Below are 15,961 nucleotides of genomic sequence, written 5' to 3' on the forward strand. Positions count from 1 at the left end.
TACCTCAGTTCCCTCACTGTAAAATAGGCATAATAATAGAACCTGCCTCACAGAAAATAACTTAGTAAGATCCTGTCTCAAAAATAAAAGTATAGAGCTGAGGCTAAATGGGATAAAACACATAGGTTAGCACATAATAAGTGCTCTACAAATATTAACTGCAAATGGGTGCGGTGACACACACCTGTAATCCCAGTGGCTGAGGCAGGAGGATTATGAGTTCAAAGCCAGCCTCAGCAAAATTGAGGCACTAAGCAACTCAGTGAGATCCTGTCTCTAAATAAAATACAAAATAGGGCTAAGGATGTGGCTAAGTGGTTGAGTGCCCCTGAGTTCAATCACAAGTACAAAAAAAAAAAAAAAAATTAGCTGCCCTTACTTTTAACCATGTTTAAACTGTGTTTAGTGGACACTGGGAAGATGAAGCTGAAACAAATAAAATCTGTACTTTCCAAAAACTGTCTATGAAATGCCTACCTGTGTTGGAAAACAACTTCTGCCAAGGTGAGGGACTGGTAATGAAAAGATGTGCATGTGTTGAAGGGATAAAAAAGAGAAGTGTTCCTATCATTTGGATATTTACTAGCAAGATGTTGAAATACGATTTTTAAAGAAAAGGGAATGGCTGCTGCACTCAGGCTCATGAAGGCTGGGTGGACAGCAGGGCTTCTCCTGCCTGCAGATGAGCTTCTCTGTTGAGAAGGCCAGCTGCAGCTTCCACAGGCTCCCAGGGAAAACATCTCAACCACTCTTTCCAGATGATACTCCTGAAACCTGCATCTACTCCAACTGGTCCCCGTGGTCCGCCTGCAGCTCCTCCACCTGTGACAAAGGCAAGAGGATGCGGCAGCGCATGTTGAAGGCACAGCTGGACCTCAGTGTCCCCTGCCCTGACACCCAGGACTTCCAGCCCTGCATGGGCCCGGGCTGCAGTGATGAAGGTAAGGAGACAACACAGAGTCAGTGGGCAGAAGCTCAAGAAGATAAGTCTGCCTGGCAACACAGGCCCCCTCCATCCAGGCAGGCAATGGCCCTGAGGGGGGCAGTAGGACCCTGACTATACTGCATACCCACTTCTGCAACAATGCCTTCGGGGCTCTGAGGCTAGAATGTCTTATGACATCAGAAGAATTCTTTTTTAAAAAATATTTTATTTTTTAGCTGTAGACGGACACAATATCTTTATTTTATTTTTATGTGGTGCTGAGGATCGAACCCAGGGCCTCGCATGTGCTAGGTGAGCGCTCTACCACTGAGCCACAACCCCAGCCCAGAATTCTTGAGGTTGCATGACCACCCTCTCACCCCCCCCCCAGCCATGGAACAATGCATGCATACACTTGACTGCAAAGCAAACAGACAGATGTGTCTTATAACAAATTACAAATAACCATAGCCTGATTCTGGATCTTAACTCCAATCGTTTTTTATGGAGTCCATGAACAGGTTGATCAAGAAGGAATCCAGGTGCACTGCCCTAATTCTGTCATTCATGACCCCTCATCAGTATTCCACCTCAGCCCAAGCATTCGCATCCTGTCAGGACCTTCTCAGTCTATCTACAATTGCTTAAAGGTCAGGCTTGAACTACAAGCTTGCAACACCTATGTCACGATCACTCAGACTTCAAGACTGCACAAAGCTGATTGCTGTGCAAAGGTTGACTGCCTGTTTCCCAGGGCATGACTCCTCTCTGCCTTGATAGACCTATATTCTCACTCTCATCTTATTCTCTCAGAGGTGCAGTGAGGCTGTAGGAAGACACCAGGCTGTGGTGCACAGCAGGAAGAAAGCCACTTCCACTCAGAGGAAAAGAAACCTTACCCCCTGCAATCATTCACTCCCCAGCTCTTCCTGGCTACAGGCTTAAATGCCTGTCCTTAAATACCTCTCTGGACTGCACTCACACATGGTTTATTGCTAAATAGTTTTTGCCCAAAATAAGGCACTTTGGAGGGGAACAAACCTTGCCATAGAGAGGTCATTCCTACAAACAGGGGAAGAATGTGACTGACAGACTAAAGTTGAAGGTGCTTTCTTAGGGCTGTGGAGCTGAGGGCTACAGTGAAAATTGAGGCCTTTAATCTCCTGCTCCACAAAGAGTCTATCCTCATACCAGTTCAGGTGATTCCCAGCAGGTAATGACAGTTCTGGGCTGGGTCTGTTCTTTGTACCTGGGGTATATGCACACTAGTAGCAACTCCTTATACCCACATCCTTTCTGCACTGAATTATTTAAGGGAAATGGTTTAAATGGGGAGGAAGAAGAGACTCCTTTGAACATTCTTTAAAAATTATTTTTATAAGATGAATGTACATCATTATATTATAGCAACTGCATCTTCATCAAGTTTCTTCCTAATGATCTGGACCAAGCCATTTACCCCAGCCTTTGACATCTCTCCCTACTTTCATACATCTTCCAAGGGACCATTTGAGGGATCTTTTGCAAATTAAGATGAGTCCTGTTGCTCATGTGCAAACTCCTTGGCTTAATTTATTGGTGAAATGGTCCTACAGAGAACCAGGGTAAAAGTGTGGTAAAAACAAGCACACACATCTGACACAATCAACATTACACTGCAGTACTGAAAGGCACCTTGTCAGTAAAGGCACCTAAGGACTCTGTGGAGGTGGGTACTTGAAGACAGGAGCTTCTTGAGCTCCAGCACATCCTCTCAGAACACACTCAGGTTGGCAGTAACCATATTCATCCTGTCCAAGGCAATGTCTTGCCAGGCCATGGTAAGACTGAATTATGGCTTGTCAAGTCCTATACCCGCAACTGTATAACACCAGAACATAATTTCCTAGTTGGTTGTACCTGCTGCCTTTAGTTAGTCCAGTGTATGGGGTTTGTGTGCATCATCAACACTGTCTAGTCATAGTCCATGGACTAAGTAACAATGTCAGACACCATGTATGTGCAAGTTGACAGTCTGTGGACCAGCGCAGGCTGGCTGCAAACTTTGCACACTTGGATCTTAGTTCTCCTTTCTGGCTTCATCTCAATCTCTCTCTCTCTCTCTCTCTCTCTCTCTCTCTCTCTCTCTCTCTCTCACACACACACACACACACACACACACACACACACAAACACACAGTCTCTATAAAGCTGTGTTTGTAGAAGCCAGCCCCTCAAATGCAAATATCCTCTACTCAACAAAAGCGCTCTCAGAAGTGCTTTCTGATATGAAATTTAACCCACAACTCAAAGACAGAGCAAATGTTCCCTCCTCTGTGCTGCCCCATTCCCTAGACTTCTCTTGTTCCATTTTCAATACCTGGAATTACTGTCAAATTATGTATCCGTCTCCACCCCTACCGCTATTCTCTCATAGGACAATATCATACCACTAAGCATTCATTAATTTTCATGAACAAATGTGAGTGGATGGATGGATGGTCAAATGACTTCATTTTCCTCTCTAGAAATAAGCAGCTTATATTATTTTCCTCAGCCTTCCCCTGTTCCTCTCTCCTGGCATTCAGGCATGACCCCTGGTCCCCCACCTGGTCAGCAGCTGGGGTATTATCTTCTTTATTACCATCCTCAACAGGGGCATTGAGATGTCTGTTCAGTTGCTGTAATCTGCTCTTTGGGCACAGATCAGCCCTGTGTCTCATAGCCCACCACACTATCCTCAGAACAAAGTTCCTTCCTCTGGTTTTCTAGAACTCATAGCTTTAGACAATATTTAAAGTTTCCATTTCCTCTGAACAAAAGTGCTTATACCATATCTCAGAATGTATCATTTTTTCCGGTGCTGTCCAAAAGAACTTTCCATGATGGTAGAAATGTTCTGTATCCACACTGTCCAATACAGTAGCCACTAGGCACACATGGCAACTGAGCATTTGATGTGATTAGTGGCTAAAGACATGGATTTTTATTTACTGGTGTTAGATGTATGGACACATTTTAGACTATAAATGAACTGTGACTTAAATATGTACACTAAATTATATATACATTTATATTATATATGCATTTGTGTGTATACAGTCTAGAATTTAAGCATTAAATTTAAGCATGTTTTTAAAGTATCCATAAATATAAATTGTGTCCACACAAATGTATTGAGTTATATAAACACTAAGTGTGCGCATATGCATTATCACCATTCTATCCATTCAAGCATCTTTTAATTGTTTTCACGGGATTAAGAGTAATTTTGAGAGCCCCACATACCTGTAAAAGGGATATTTACTCTAAGAGAACAATTCTTGGTTTAGATTTAGACCTTTTATATTCCCTCCTCCACTACCTAACAAACCTTGAATGCCAGTGGTTCCTTTCTGGATTCTTGCTGGTGAGAAGTTCCCATGGTAAGGTCTCCAGCCAACTCCTGCCCCTACCCACCACACACGCTGAGCTTCCTGCACACTTTGGCATATTGCAGATGGCTCCACTTGTACCATGTCCGAGTGGATCACCTGGTCCCCCTGCAGCATCTCCTGTGGCATGGGTATGCGGTCCCGAGAGAGGTATGTGAAGCAGTTCCCAGAGGACGGCTCCGTGTGCACACTGCCCACCGAGGAGACAGAGAAGTGCACAGTCAACGAGGAGTGCTGTGAGTTGGGGAGCCACGGAGGGAGGATGGGCACGAGCAAGAAGACCCAGAAGCCCACTGGCATGACTCCAACTCTTTTGTACTCCCCAGCTCCCAGCAGTTGCCTGATGACCGAGTGGGGTGAATGGGATGAGTGCAGTGCCACCTGTGGGATGGGCATGAAGAAGCGGCACCGCATGGTCAAGATGAGCCCAGCAGATGGCTCCATGTGCAAGGCTGAGACATCCCAAGTGGAGAAATGCATGATGCCCGAGTGCCGTGAGTGGGTGTAGGGAGGGCACTGGGCAGAGAACCCAGAATGGGCGTGGAAAACAAAAGCACTCCTTACAACCACATCAAGGTCAAAGGTGACAGGCACGGGGGAAAGCATGGCCCAACACCTTTGTAGGGTGCTGCCGGGAGTAAGATGAGAGCCAGACCCAGAGACTGGCCTTTTTTGGTGGATATTCTAAGCAATGCGAGAATGGCAAACTGGTGGCTTTTGGATAGAATTCTGTAGCTCCTTCACAGAAGCATCTTTCTTGGGGCAGCAGGGAAGAATAATAATTTAGGCAAGGCATGCACTCCCCAAGCCCGGTCTCCACTCTTGCTCCATGCAAAAATGCATTAGACCCACACATCAACACACAAAGGTAAACACACACTCAAGTACATACACATCCTAGAGATTTCAGTATCAAAGTCCAAAAATGCAGTATTGAGCCTATCCTTTAGTGCATAATTCTTGGATGTGGAATGTTTTATCTCTAATAAGATCCTACTCAGAACTTCAGTGCTGTTTCAAGTGGGAACTTGTATGCTCACATCACTGACCTCATCTGATGTCTGGTCATGACCAACAGCTGGGCCACAGGAGATGCAGGAAAGTGTCAAGAAGGACAGTAGAGTGCAGAGCCACTTCTTGCTCCAGGGGTCACAGCAAGGGACAGGGTTGGGGCATTGTGAGGCCAAGATCAAAGAAAACTGTTCTCAATGGAAAATCTGACTCTTCACCCAGACACCATTCCATGCTTGTTGTCTCCATGGTCTGAGTGGAGTGACTGCAGTGTGACCTGTGGGAAGGGCATGCGGACCCGCCAGCGGATGCTCAAATCTCTTGCGGAACTTGGAGACTGCAACGAGGAACTGGAGCAGGTGGAGAAGTGCATGCTGCCAGAGTGCCGTAAGTCCTGGGTCCTGGAAACCACCTCCCCCTTCCCCTCCTAAGTTCCAGAATCCAGAGAAGTCTGAACAAGGTCAGTGCTGTGATCATGCTGCTAGAATCTATAGTAAATGATTTGATGGGGAGTTAAAAGTAGGGTTTGGGTCTGTCTTGGCATAGTTATCTAACACTTCAGTCACTCTCATTACCACAAACTGCAAGTGGTTATGATGTCTAAATGGGAGACATGTATATAAAACACACTTCTTCCCCTCGTCCCATCTCCAATTATGGACTTCTCTGATCCATGAACTTTCTAAGCTATTTCATCCTGCTCTTCCTCCCTATGACCATTTTTGAACTCTTTGAACCAGACACTAAATCAATGACTCCAGCGGCCTGGTAAAAGACAGCAAGAAAACAAGCCAAGTTCTCTAAAACATGCTATCTACCCCCATCTCCTCCAAAACCTGTAGTCAGCTGTTTTTATGACACGGGGACAAATCTCCCAAGAAGAGAGATTTGTGTAGTTTTTCTGGCCAGCTTTCCACGACAGCTGCTCTCTTAGGTGATAAAAGGGCAAGCACACTTCGCTTGCTCTGATGTTTTCTGGCTTCCTCTAGTATGCACTGGCAGTCTGTCAAGTCTCCTCCCCTTTCTAGTACTCAGGTTCAAATCCCAGCTCTGTCCTTACTGGTTGCCTAACCTTCAGCAGACTTCTTAACATCCCTGTTCCTCAGTATCCTGATCTGTATGATCAGAAAATACTTACTAGGTTGCTCTGAGGAATAAACCCAGTAACCAGCACAAAGTGTGAACACTGACTGGACTAGCAGGTACAGACATCAACTGATGATCTATGATAGTTCCTGAGCTGTTTTAGCTAGACTGGATCACATGTAGGGATAACCTGCACCAGCAACCAAATAAAGTATGATGTTTAAAATAACTACAATTGGCCTGATAAGCCAACCCAGCTCATCAGGTTAGGGCCCCACACCCTTTTGACAGGGACAGTTACAACTGAAACAAGTCTTTATGAGGTCCAACGGAGAAAGGGTGGTGGAAACAAACACTTACGTAGAACTTTGTTAACTGGGAGCATTGTCTCCTTTAATCCTCACAACCTAAGAGAGAAAAATACCATCATCCCCGTTTACAGCTAAGAAAGCTTCCTGAGCTCCCACAGGTGAAAAGGCCTGAAACTACTTAACAAAATTAGTATTTCCTAGATCCAGCCTAGCTCTCACTCTGCAAAGCCAATAGTGTATGGAATCATTTGCCTCCTACAACACATCCTGCAAATCAGATCACTGTTATTCCCCCTTTACATTCATGAGGTGCTGCCCAAGAATTTGCTGGATCTTGCACTATGATAAACCACAAAATAGCACTTGCTATTGACCCTCTGCTGAATTTCCCATTTCTGACTCCTGTATTTTTTGCATAGACCACCATATATAGGACACGGAATGATGCTGAAAAATAGAAAAGCTGCCTGGGTCTTAAGAAAGCCACTATTCCTTCCTTTGTATTGGTCCCCAGGGGTCAAGCCACCAGTTATCTTGTTGACTTGTTCTTCCCAGGGAGACAGCCTTGCTCCAAGAAACACCACCAGTAAATTATGTCTTCCTTAAGAAATTCTGAGTCCTTGCAGACTGTGGGAGGTTGGTCTGTGGCGATTTAGGCTGACTGGACAATATTCTAGGAGCTTACGCAGTAGGGCAAGAGGTTCTGAACATACCTTCAAAGTCCCTCAACACCTTCTTGAGTCAAAAACAAGATACAGAATGTGGGTCATGACCTGGCACCAATCCTGCCTCTACTATTTATTGACCATGTGGGATGAATAATGTCATCCTGCTTCATGGAGCCTGTTCCTTTTGTACACACATTTTTAGGCTTGGTACAATCTATAGCTTGGTAAGACTTCAAACAAGTATAAGTGACCATATCTTGTTTCAGATGTGAGATACACTCATGCCCATCTGTGTCTTGTCAGCCATTGATTGTGAACTCACTGAGTGGTCCCAGTGGTCAGAATGTAACAAGTCATGTGGGAAAGGCCACATGATTCGAACCCGGATGATCCAAATGGAACCTCAGTTTGGAGGCGCACCTTGCCCAGAAACTATACAGCGAAAGAAGTGCCGCATCCGGAAATGCATTCGAAATCCATCCATCCAGAAGCTGCGCTGGAGAGAGGCTCGAGAGAGCCGGAGGAGCGAGCAGCTGAGGGAAGAGTCTGACGGGGAGCAGTTTCCAGGTACATACACTTGCCAGTGTGCAGCTCAAAAAAAGGAATGGGGGAAAGATCGCATTGACTTTTTAGATACATATTAAATATTTACATGAATATTTGAGAAAAAAATCATAATTTAGGAGGGTTTTTTACCAAGGAAAGTTTAGAAATGTAATGATAATCTGCCAAATATAAATTTTCAAAGAACAAGCCTTTAGAAATTGTATAATTCCTTCCTCTGCATATATAAAAACTAGAAGTCTTGTTGAGCCTTGCTCAAAATCACATTTATAACTTACTAACCCCATTTGTTCCTTCCAAAGGGGTGAAATAATGGCATAGGTATGTCAGAAGTCTCAATCCTTATTTAGGAAATGTTTTCTAGGACCTCTTGGAATACGTTGCCTATTTTAAGGGTGTGGTTCAGCCAAAAAGCCCCAGCCTATGGCTCCTTGATTTATTTTTTTCAAAGTTAACCACAAAGTTTAGCAGCAGTATGTCAGCCTTGAGTTTTATTTCTTCAAATAACATGGATCAAGGCTGCATGATAAATAAGTGACAAATGCTCCAAAGGAACAATGAACCAACTGCTAATGGGGCCAGAAATAAGCATCTTACACTGACTTGAATTTAGGGCAAAGCCAAAGCTGGGAAAATTAAGACTGGGCCTTGAAGAATGTGAAGTTTGCCAGTTCAAGAAACGTATTCCAGCCAGCAGAAATAGCAACTGCCAAGGCACAGAGATACCCAAGAGTATATATTCAAGCAACAGATGGTATGCAGATGGAGCAGAGGACGAGGAAGGGAGGCAGGAAACCAGACTGAAGAAAGTCAGACCATAAAAGGCCAGTTGCTGATTGAGGATTTGGGACTTGATTTTCTAGGTGAAGGTCTCAAGCAAGAGTGACTTTAACAGACCTATGTTGGGTCATTTGGAAGAGGCAAAAACAGAAGCACAGAAACCAGTTATGAAGTTTTGCTTGTAGCCCAGCAGGAAAAAAAGAGTATATATCTTCCTCCAGCATAACTTGAGGGAGTTCTAGGACTTAAAATAAATAAATAAATAAAAAATCCCTGCCTGGGGCTGCACTGCTGAATAAACTAACTCAAGCTAAGAGAGCAATACCCCTCACAAATCAATGAAACAGTGAATTGGGAAGATCCACAATTAAGCCTTGGGCACAGACTGATAGAGTTTCTTTGGATTCCCTGGAAGGGTGAGGAAAGTACCTACAAAAAAGTTAAGACCAATTTGTCAAGCCATTTCTAATTACTTTTAAAGGTGCAGCTCAAATGACCCCTTCACGATTCCTTAAGATACTCTACCTCATGCCAGGTATGGTGGCACAGGACTGTGATCCCAAGCTACTCAGGAGGCTGATGCAGAAGGATTGTAAATTCAAGGCCAGCCAGGGCAACTTGGCAAGACCCTGTTTCAAATTTTAGAACAAATTAAAGGATAGGAGGGGCTAGAGATGTGGCTCAGTGGTAGTGTGCCCATGGGGGTTCAATCCCCAGTAAGGGGGAGGGGCGTTTTACCTCTACCTGAGATGATGATGAAAGAGGTGTACAGATGTGAGAAGCTACCAGTACACTGTCCTATCTTTAGGGAGCTGTTCACACATTAAGATAGCTGTTGCACATAGTCAACCAATCAACATTCATTAAAGCCATCTATATGCTAGGCTCTTAGTTTCACCATGAAACTTAACCATAGTATGGTAAACAGATATCTAACGCATGATCATAAATGTGATGGGTTCAAAGTAGGGTAGATAGTGAGCTGTGGAAGCATGAAAACAAAAAATCTGATCTCTAGGGGTTAAGAAAATTTATTTGAGAAAGGCAAGTTTACTCTAAGTAGAAAAAGCAAGTAATTGTTCTTTAGTTAGTATTTGGGAGGTTCAACTTAGGGAACAAGACATACAAAGAATTATTTTGTGCTGGTTGCTGCCTCACAAGCAACTCCAGAGTCACCAATGGTTGGACTGTTTGCTTGTTTGGTTTTCATTTTTTGCATTTAAAAAAAAAATAGCTGTCAATGGACCTTTATTTTATTTATATGTGGTGCTGAGAATCAAACCCAGTGCCTCACACATACTAGGCAAGTGCTCTACCATTGAGCCACAGCCACAGCCCCCCAAATAGCAACTTTTTAAAAGATCATTTATTAACATGATGCTGCAGGTCAGTGACTTGAGCTCATTCAGCTGGATTATTCTTCTGAGGTCTAGCTTGTGTTCATTCTCATTCATGTGGCCACAATCAAAGAGCTACATGAGCCATACAGGCCTCAACTGCTTTTCTGGGGCATCAAGGGATAGCTGGGCCTTTCTCTACATGGTTTCTCCCATAGGTTTATCCAGATTCAAACAGTGGTGGACAGGTTCTTAGCAACTTTTCTCTAGCTGTTTCAATTGATGGGCTGCTTTGCTTAAATGTAAGGTAACCAGTGCTTACACCACAGATCAAAGTTACTGAGTGTGCAAAAAGCATTTTTCCCTTGGTTTGGTTTGGTGTTTTGGTGCCATAATCCTCCTAGGAAGATAGCCCCTGGTCAAAGCAAGTCATGTTGCCAAGCTCAGATTCAAAAGGTAAAGAACTGAACTCTGCCCCTTCACAGAAGAACCACAAAGCATGAATGGATTTTTTTGTGTGTTTTGTAATCTATCACATATGAGTGAATAGTCCCTAATGAGGACTCTAACAATTAGTTAATTCCACAAATCGAAGCAGAGAAGGAGCCCAGACAAATGAATTCTTGAGGTCAGCACTCCAATTCTCCTGACCTAACCAGGCATTCTCATGTTTCCAGGCTGTAGGATGCGCCCATGGACAGCCTGGTCAGAATGCACCAAACTGTGTGGAGGTGGGATTCAAGAACGCTACATGACTGTGAAGAAGAGGTTCAAAAGCTCCCAGTTTACCAGCTGCAAAGACAAGAAGGAGATCAGAGCATGCAACGTTCACCCTTGTTAGCAGGGATACACGTTTCCCAGGGCTGCACTCGAGATTCCAGAGTCACCAATGGTTGGACTGTTTGCTTGTTTAGTTTTCATTTTTGCAGTCTTGTTTGCCCAATAGTCTTGTGGATGCCAGGGATGTCCTTTGTGGATACTTTTTGGTGGGTACAGGCCATGTGGGGCTTCCTCAATTATGTTTGGCCCTCTTCCTACAGAGAAATTAGTGTCAGTTGCCTTGAACTAAACTGAAGCATGTTCCTCTGGAGCATCCACCTGGCCAGGCAGGACAGAGACCCTGGCCTCCTCCACATGGAGGGGGAACTGTGTCTGGAAATGACTGTGTGCCTGGGTGCCAGGGTGCAGCAAGTAGTAAACACACCTGTCAGATGAAAAGAACAGATTCCCCTCTTTCTTATCTTTGACCTGTTCATTCTTGCAGAAAACTTCCATTTGCCTATCTCTCTTCATTTAGTGGAACTTTAAGTCTCTTGTTAAGTCTACTCAGTCATTATAAGTTCTTGGGGGAAAACGGTCTGAAGGAGAACTGATATGGGTAGCTTTTATTCATACACTAAGAAACTCTATGTACATTTACCTTGCCTCCTAATATTGGCTCCTGATACCCCAAAGGATGAAAATGATGACTGCTGTATTTAAATGGAACCAGTTCTTACACCAGTGTTGAAGGGTATGAGGTATAGAAAGTTGTCTTCCCCTGGTTTTACTTTGGGTTTTGGTATCAAAATTCTCCTAAGGAAGCTAGCCTTATGAATGCTTTGATAAAAGATTCTTATTGGAAACAAGGCCAAGGCACCCAAATTTTCCTGCCAGTTCCAAACCCTGAGTTTTCAAATCTTCCTATATATCTATCCAGACTTTGAAGTTTTCAAATCAGTTTCTAAAAAGAAAACATTTTAGTTATACCAACATTTTGCTAAGTCTGCCCAAAGGCCCCAATATCATTTCTTCAACAAAACTACCATCTCTGAACCTAAGTTATTTTTTAGTCATAAAATTTTATATAAAGAGAGAAAAAGACTAAGACAAAATCTAGAGAAACGAATATTATGGAAACAAGCTGAAATTCTGGTACAAAGACAAGCCTGTGTCAGCTTTCTACACCAGGGCTCTGGTTCTCATGAATATGAGAAATCTACTCCCTTCTAAGCCATTATAAGCACACCAAATTCAGGGAGACTGACTACCAATGATTAGCGTAAAAGCACTATTTTTCCTCAGTTGAGCCCACTGACAGTTTTTGCTCATGCATTTATTGTTAAAACTATAGTTTCACTTCTTTTGCAGGCCTTTTTTTTATTACTGCTTAATCCAAATATATATCATGGGCGAGATGCATACAATGCTTTGGATATGCTACTTTTAAGAATTTGCATTAAATACTTCAGGATATTTCCAAACAACACATATATGCTATAGCCCTGAATATGTATTTTCTTTTAACACAAGAGAGACTATTCAATAAAAAACTCATTGAGTCTGTTGTTTGTGTTTTTAAGCTAATTAAATGTGCAAATGGTTGGATACTTTAACAATTGTTATCCAAATCAATCATTTCCAGTAAGATATGGGTTTTACTCTATCTGAAGGGGTTATCACATCCCTGAGTTACTCTGGAGTTTTGAGTTGTTTCCAACATTATTATTATTTTTTTTTTTTTAATTCTTCAATGAATTGCTCTCTTCCCCCAAAGGAGTATAATGTTAAAAAAAAAAAAAAAATAGGAGGTTTAATTTTCCACTTTGGGCAACAACAACAAAGTCCTGCTAAAGAATCTGCCCACTTTTGCAACATCTAGTTATCTTGATATTCAAAGTTCTCTAAGATGGTGAGGCCTAAGTAACTCTAAGACAAGCTGCCCTAATGTCTCATGTTCTTATTTGGTCTCTGTTGGGTACATTTTTAGTCTTGATTTTGAAGATTTAAAATCAGGTAATTGGTTAATGGCTAAGAACAGTTAACATGCTTCTCTACACAAGTGTTTTTTGTTTGCATTGGGGAATTTATAAAAAGTGTCAAATCTCTTTCTTACCAAAGTCTTCTGTTAGTTGGTTTATAGTTTTTCTGGCTAATCATTTTGGAAATAAAGACTTTTTACTACAAAAATGCAATCCGTTTGAACTTCCACTTGAGATGGTAAAGATTATAAGAAAAACTGCCAAATAAAGAACAGATATAATTATATTTTTTTTCAGTGCCAAACCAGTTATCTTATTTACATCCACAAAAGATAACAGTAAGAAGTTCAGAGATACATTTCCCAGTCAAACACTGGATTACTTACCTGTTGCTTGCCAATGCATTTTATTTGAAGAAAATCTGTTGTAGCAAATAATAAAACCTGGGCTTCTTTAGACCCATAACTGAAGAAAAAAAAAAAGAATTTGTGCTATTTTTCACTTGAAGTTTGTGTACTAAATATGTGTTAGGCATACTCAAAGTCTTTGTACTCCCTTCCAAGAAGTAAGGGTACATTACACATTCTCACGTCACTTCAACTCTCCAGAAACTTAACCTATAAAGACCATTGCTAAGAAGTCAATATACAAAAATTACCCACAAATTATCTGTGACCTATTTCTGTTTAGCCTATGCTTCAGGCAATGAAGAATAAAAAATAAAATTTTAAAAAATCTGAAAACCCAACTGCAAAAAGTCCTCTCCAGATATTGTTTAATGGAATCTGACCTGGAGTTTTTATAGTTTTGTTTTTTAAACAGTTTTGGAAATTTTGTTACATGGCATTAGTTCGCTTAGAAAGGAGTTAAATATTTATACCCTAAAGAAATGGGTACTATTATTCAAACTAGATTAAACCATAAATGTTTAATCTCTAGTTAAAACACAGAATCAAGGAAGACAGCCATTTCCACTACTTTGTTATTTGGTGCTATTAGTTTTAATAGAATGATTCATATTGTTCTTCAATATTGCCCAAAGTAGGGAGACTGAAAATAAATCAGTCCCTTTTGAAAATGATTGATGCAGTAACAAATTATAAATAGCAGCTGAATGTTAATTAGCATGAAGCTAATTCTTCAATTTAAATCCTTTGAAACCAAAAGGAAAAGATCTATTCTAAAATGTCACATTTAAATAATGATTTCTCTACTTCGGAAATCTTGTGGGTTCAGAAGCCTTATATATTCCATAGGGTGGAGTAGCAGAAGCTGTGTAATGGTTAAACCTGGGGAATCCTAAGTTCAAACGACTGCTGCACTGAATAGCTGTGAAAGCTGGGAACAGTTTACCTTTTCTGACCTCGGAATCAACACAAGTTTTCTCATACTAAGGAACTCTTCTACCTGACCTTCAAAAATGGAGCAGTTCTCACCTTGAGTGCAGGTCCTTGTGGACTCAATGAAAGCCTACTGTACTCTGCCCATCCCTCACTTCTTCATAGACTAGTAAATGCCCACTTTGTGTTGAAGCGAGTTTGAGTTGCATTTCAATCACTTATAAAAAAAAAAGTCATGATAAAATAAGTATGCATAATCTTTACAGTTATCATCACAGCAAAATGTAATTTAAGACTTTCCACTTAACATTTATGATATCTTAACATAGGACAGCATTAACATTTTCTCATATTGCTCTTCTCATATTTAGCCTACTGATAATAGTTCTCACATTTTTAGTAGTTACATACTTAAACATTTTTCTTATCTCAAATAGTTTTTAAGTACTAACAGGAGAAAAAAGAGCAAACATCTTACTCAAGACTACTTATTCTTTACAATACTTGGGAGTTTGTAAAAGTACAGTTTCTGTTTTTCAAAGTGTTGGAATACAACTCCTGTACTCCAACAGGTGATCTTGGGTGATCCTAAACTAAACTTATTAGCCTACCTAGAAAGTCAGAGGGCCACTTGTGAAACATAGCTTAATCTCTTGCTCCCCTCACCACTATACTGGTACTACTCAGAGCAAGACCAATAACCTGAAAACATTCACAAAGGAGATATAGAAATGGAAAGCAAGTTTTTAGAAACTTTTATACTCATCTGACATTGCCACAATACCCAAGAAAATGGTAATTTTCCTAGTTAATTCATTTTTCATTGCACTTAGCAAAAGGTTCAGCCCACAAAACTGGAGATTAAATATTTCTTTAAACTGGAGCTTTAACAGATGCCTAAGAAGCTCTGCACGGTGCCATTCTCCCCGATCAGAAAGGGATGTGAGCCGGCAAACCCCAAGCTTTCAGAATATTTCAGAGGCTTCAGCATCTAGACAGTAACACCTAGTTCCAGATTTGTGTACTGACATACCTATGATTAAATACCTTGCACAGTCTCCGTTTCTTACTCCTCTAACAGCCTACCCTCTAAAGCAAGATAACTGCCCCAGCACCCTAATTTTTGCCACTGAATTTCTCAAAATAGCCCACATTTAGTTTCTCCAATTATACAACTCATTCTTATCTAGTTTCCAAAACCAGACAACTAAAAAAAGAATCTAAGGAAGTCACCAATGACCTGAAAACTACCACTGCTGCCTCTCACCCCGCAGTCCTCTGCATAGCACCCAATGCATTTACCATCCCTATGTGTTCTCCTGGCCTCCTGGACAATACAGGCTCCTAGTTCTCTTCAGTTTCTGGCTGCTGCTCTTGGCTTTTTGCTGCCTCTTACTTTTCTACTCCCCAAGTCTTTGTTTTCCCATAAAATTTTATCCTGGGATCTTCTCTGAAACACTCTCTAGTGGGTATTATCCACTTCTCTCTCTTCATTCAGTTTAAAATTGATATATTCCAAATCTGAACCTATACATCTTCTGAAACAATAATCCCCATTTCCCAATGCCTCCTGACTAGCCCCCCGTCACTATCATTAGAGTTGCCTGAGCTCCTTATTTTAATTAATAAGACTACTATCATTCTGCTCAACAAGATTCAATATTTTAGAGCCTTATTTCCAAGATGTATCTCTGATGTTCAGTCTCCTTCTCCCCATTCTACTCAGGTCTTCATCATCTTTTTCTGAAATCATTCATTTGTCAGTCAAGTTATTTTTCTGCACAT

The 15,961-nt window shown here is 41.6% G+C and overlaps 1 protein-coding gene across 1 annotated transcript in view; it reads left to right on the forward strand.

Moving 5' to 3' along the window:
- Positions 1–10,936, forward strand: part of Spon1 (spondin 1) — a 261,030-nt gene extending 250,094 nt beyond the window's left edge. Inside the window, exons 11-16 of the mRNA XM_076844222.2 lie at positions 759–941; positions 4,404–4,574; positions 4,665–4,832; positions 5,572–5,736; positions 7,718–7,981; positions 10,773–10,936. Of these exons, the coding sequence (XP_076700337.1) occupies positions 759–941; positions 4,404–4,574; positions 4,665–4,832; positions 5,572–5,736; positions 7,718–7,981; positions 10,773–10,936 (1,115 nt within the window). The remainder of the gene's footprint in view (positions 1–758; positions 942–4,403; positions 4,575–4,664; positions 4,833–5,571; positions 5,737–7,717; positions 7,982–10,772) is intronic.
- Positions 10,937–15,961: the final 5,025 nt, after the last annotated feature.

This window comes from Callospermophilus lateralis, chromosome 2 (assembly GCF_048772815.1).
Source record: "Callospermophilus lateralis isolate mCalLat2 chromosome 2, mCalLat2.hap1, whole genome shotgun sequence".
Taxonomy (NCBI): domain Eukaryota; kingdom Metazoa; phylum Chordata; class Mammalia; order Rodentia; family Sciuridae; genus Callospermophilus; species Callospermophilus lateralis.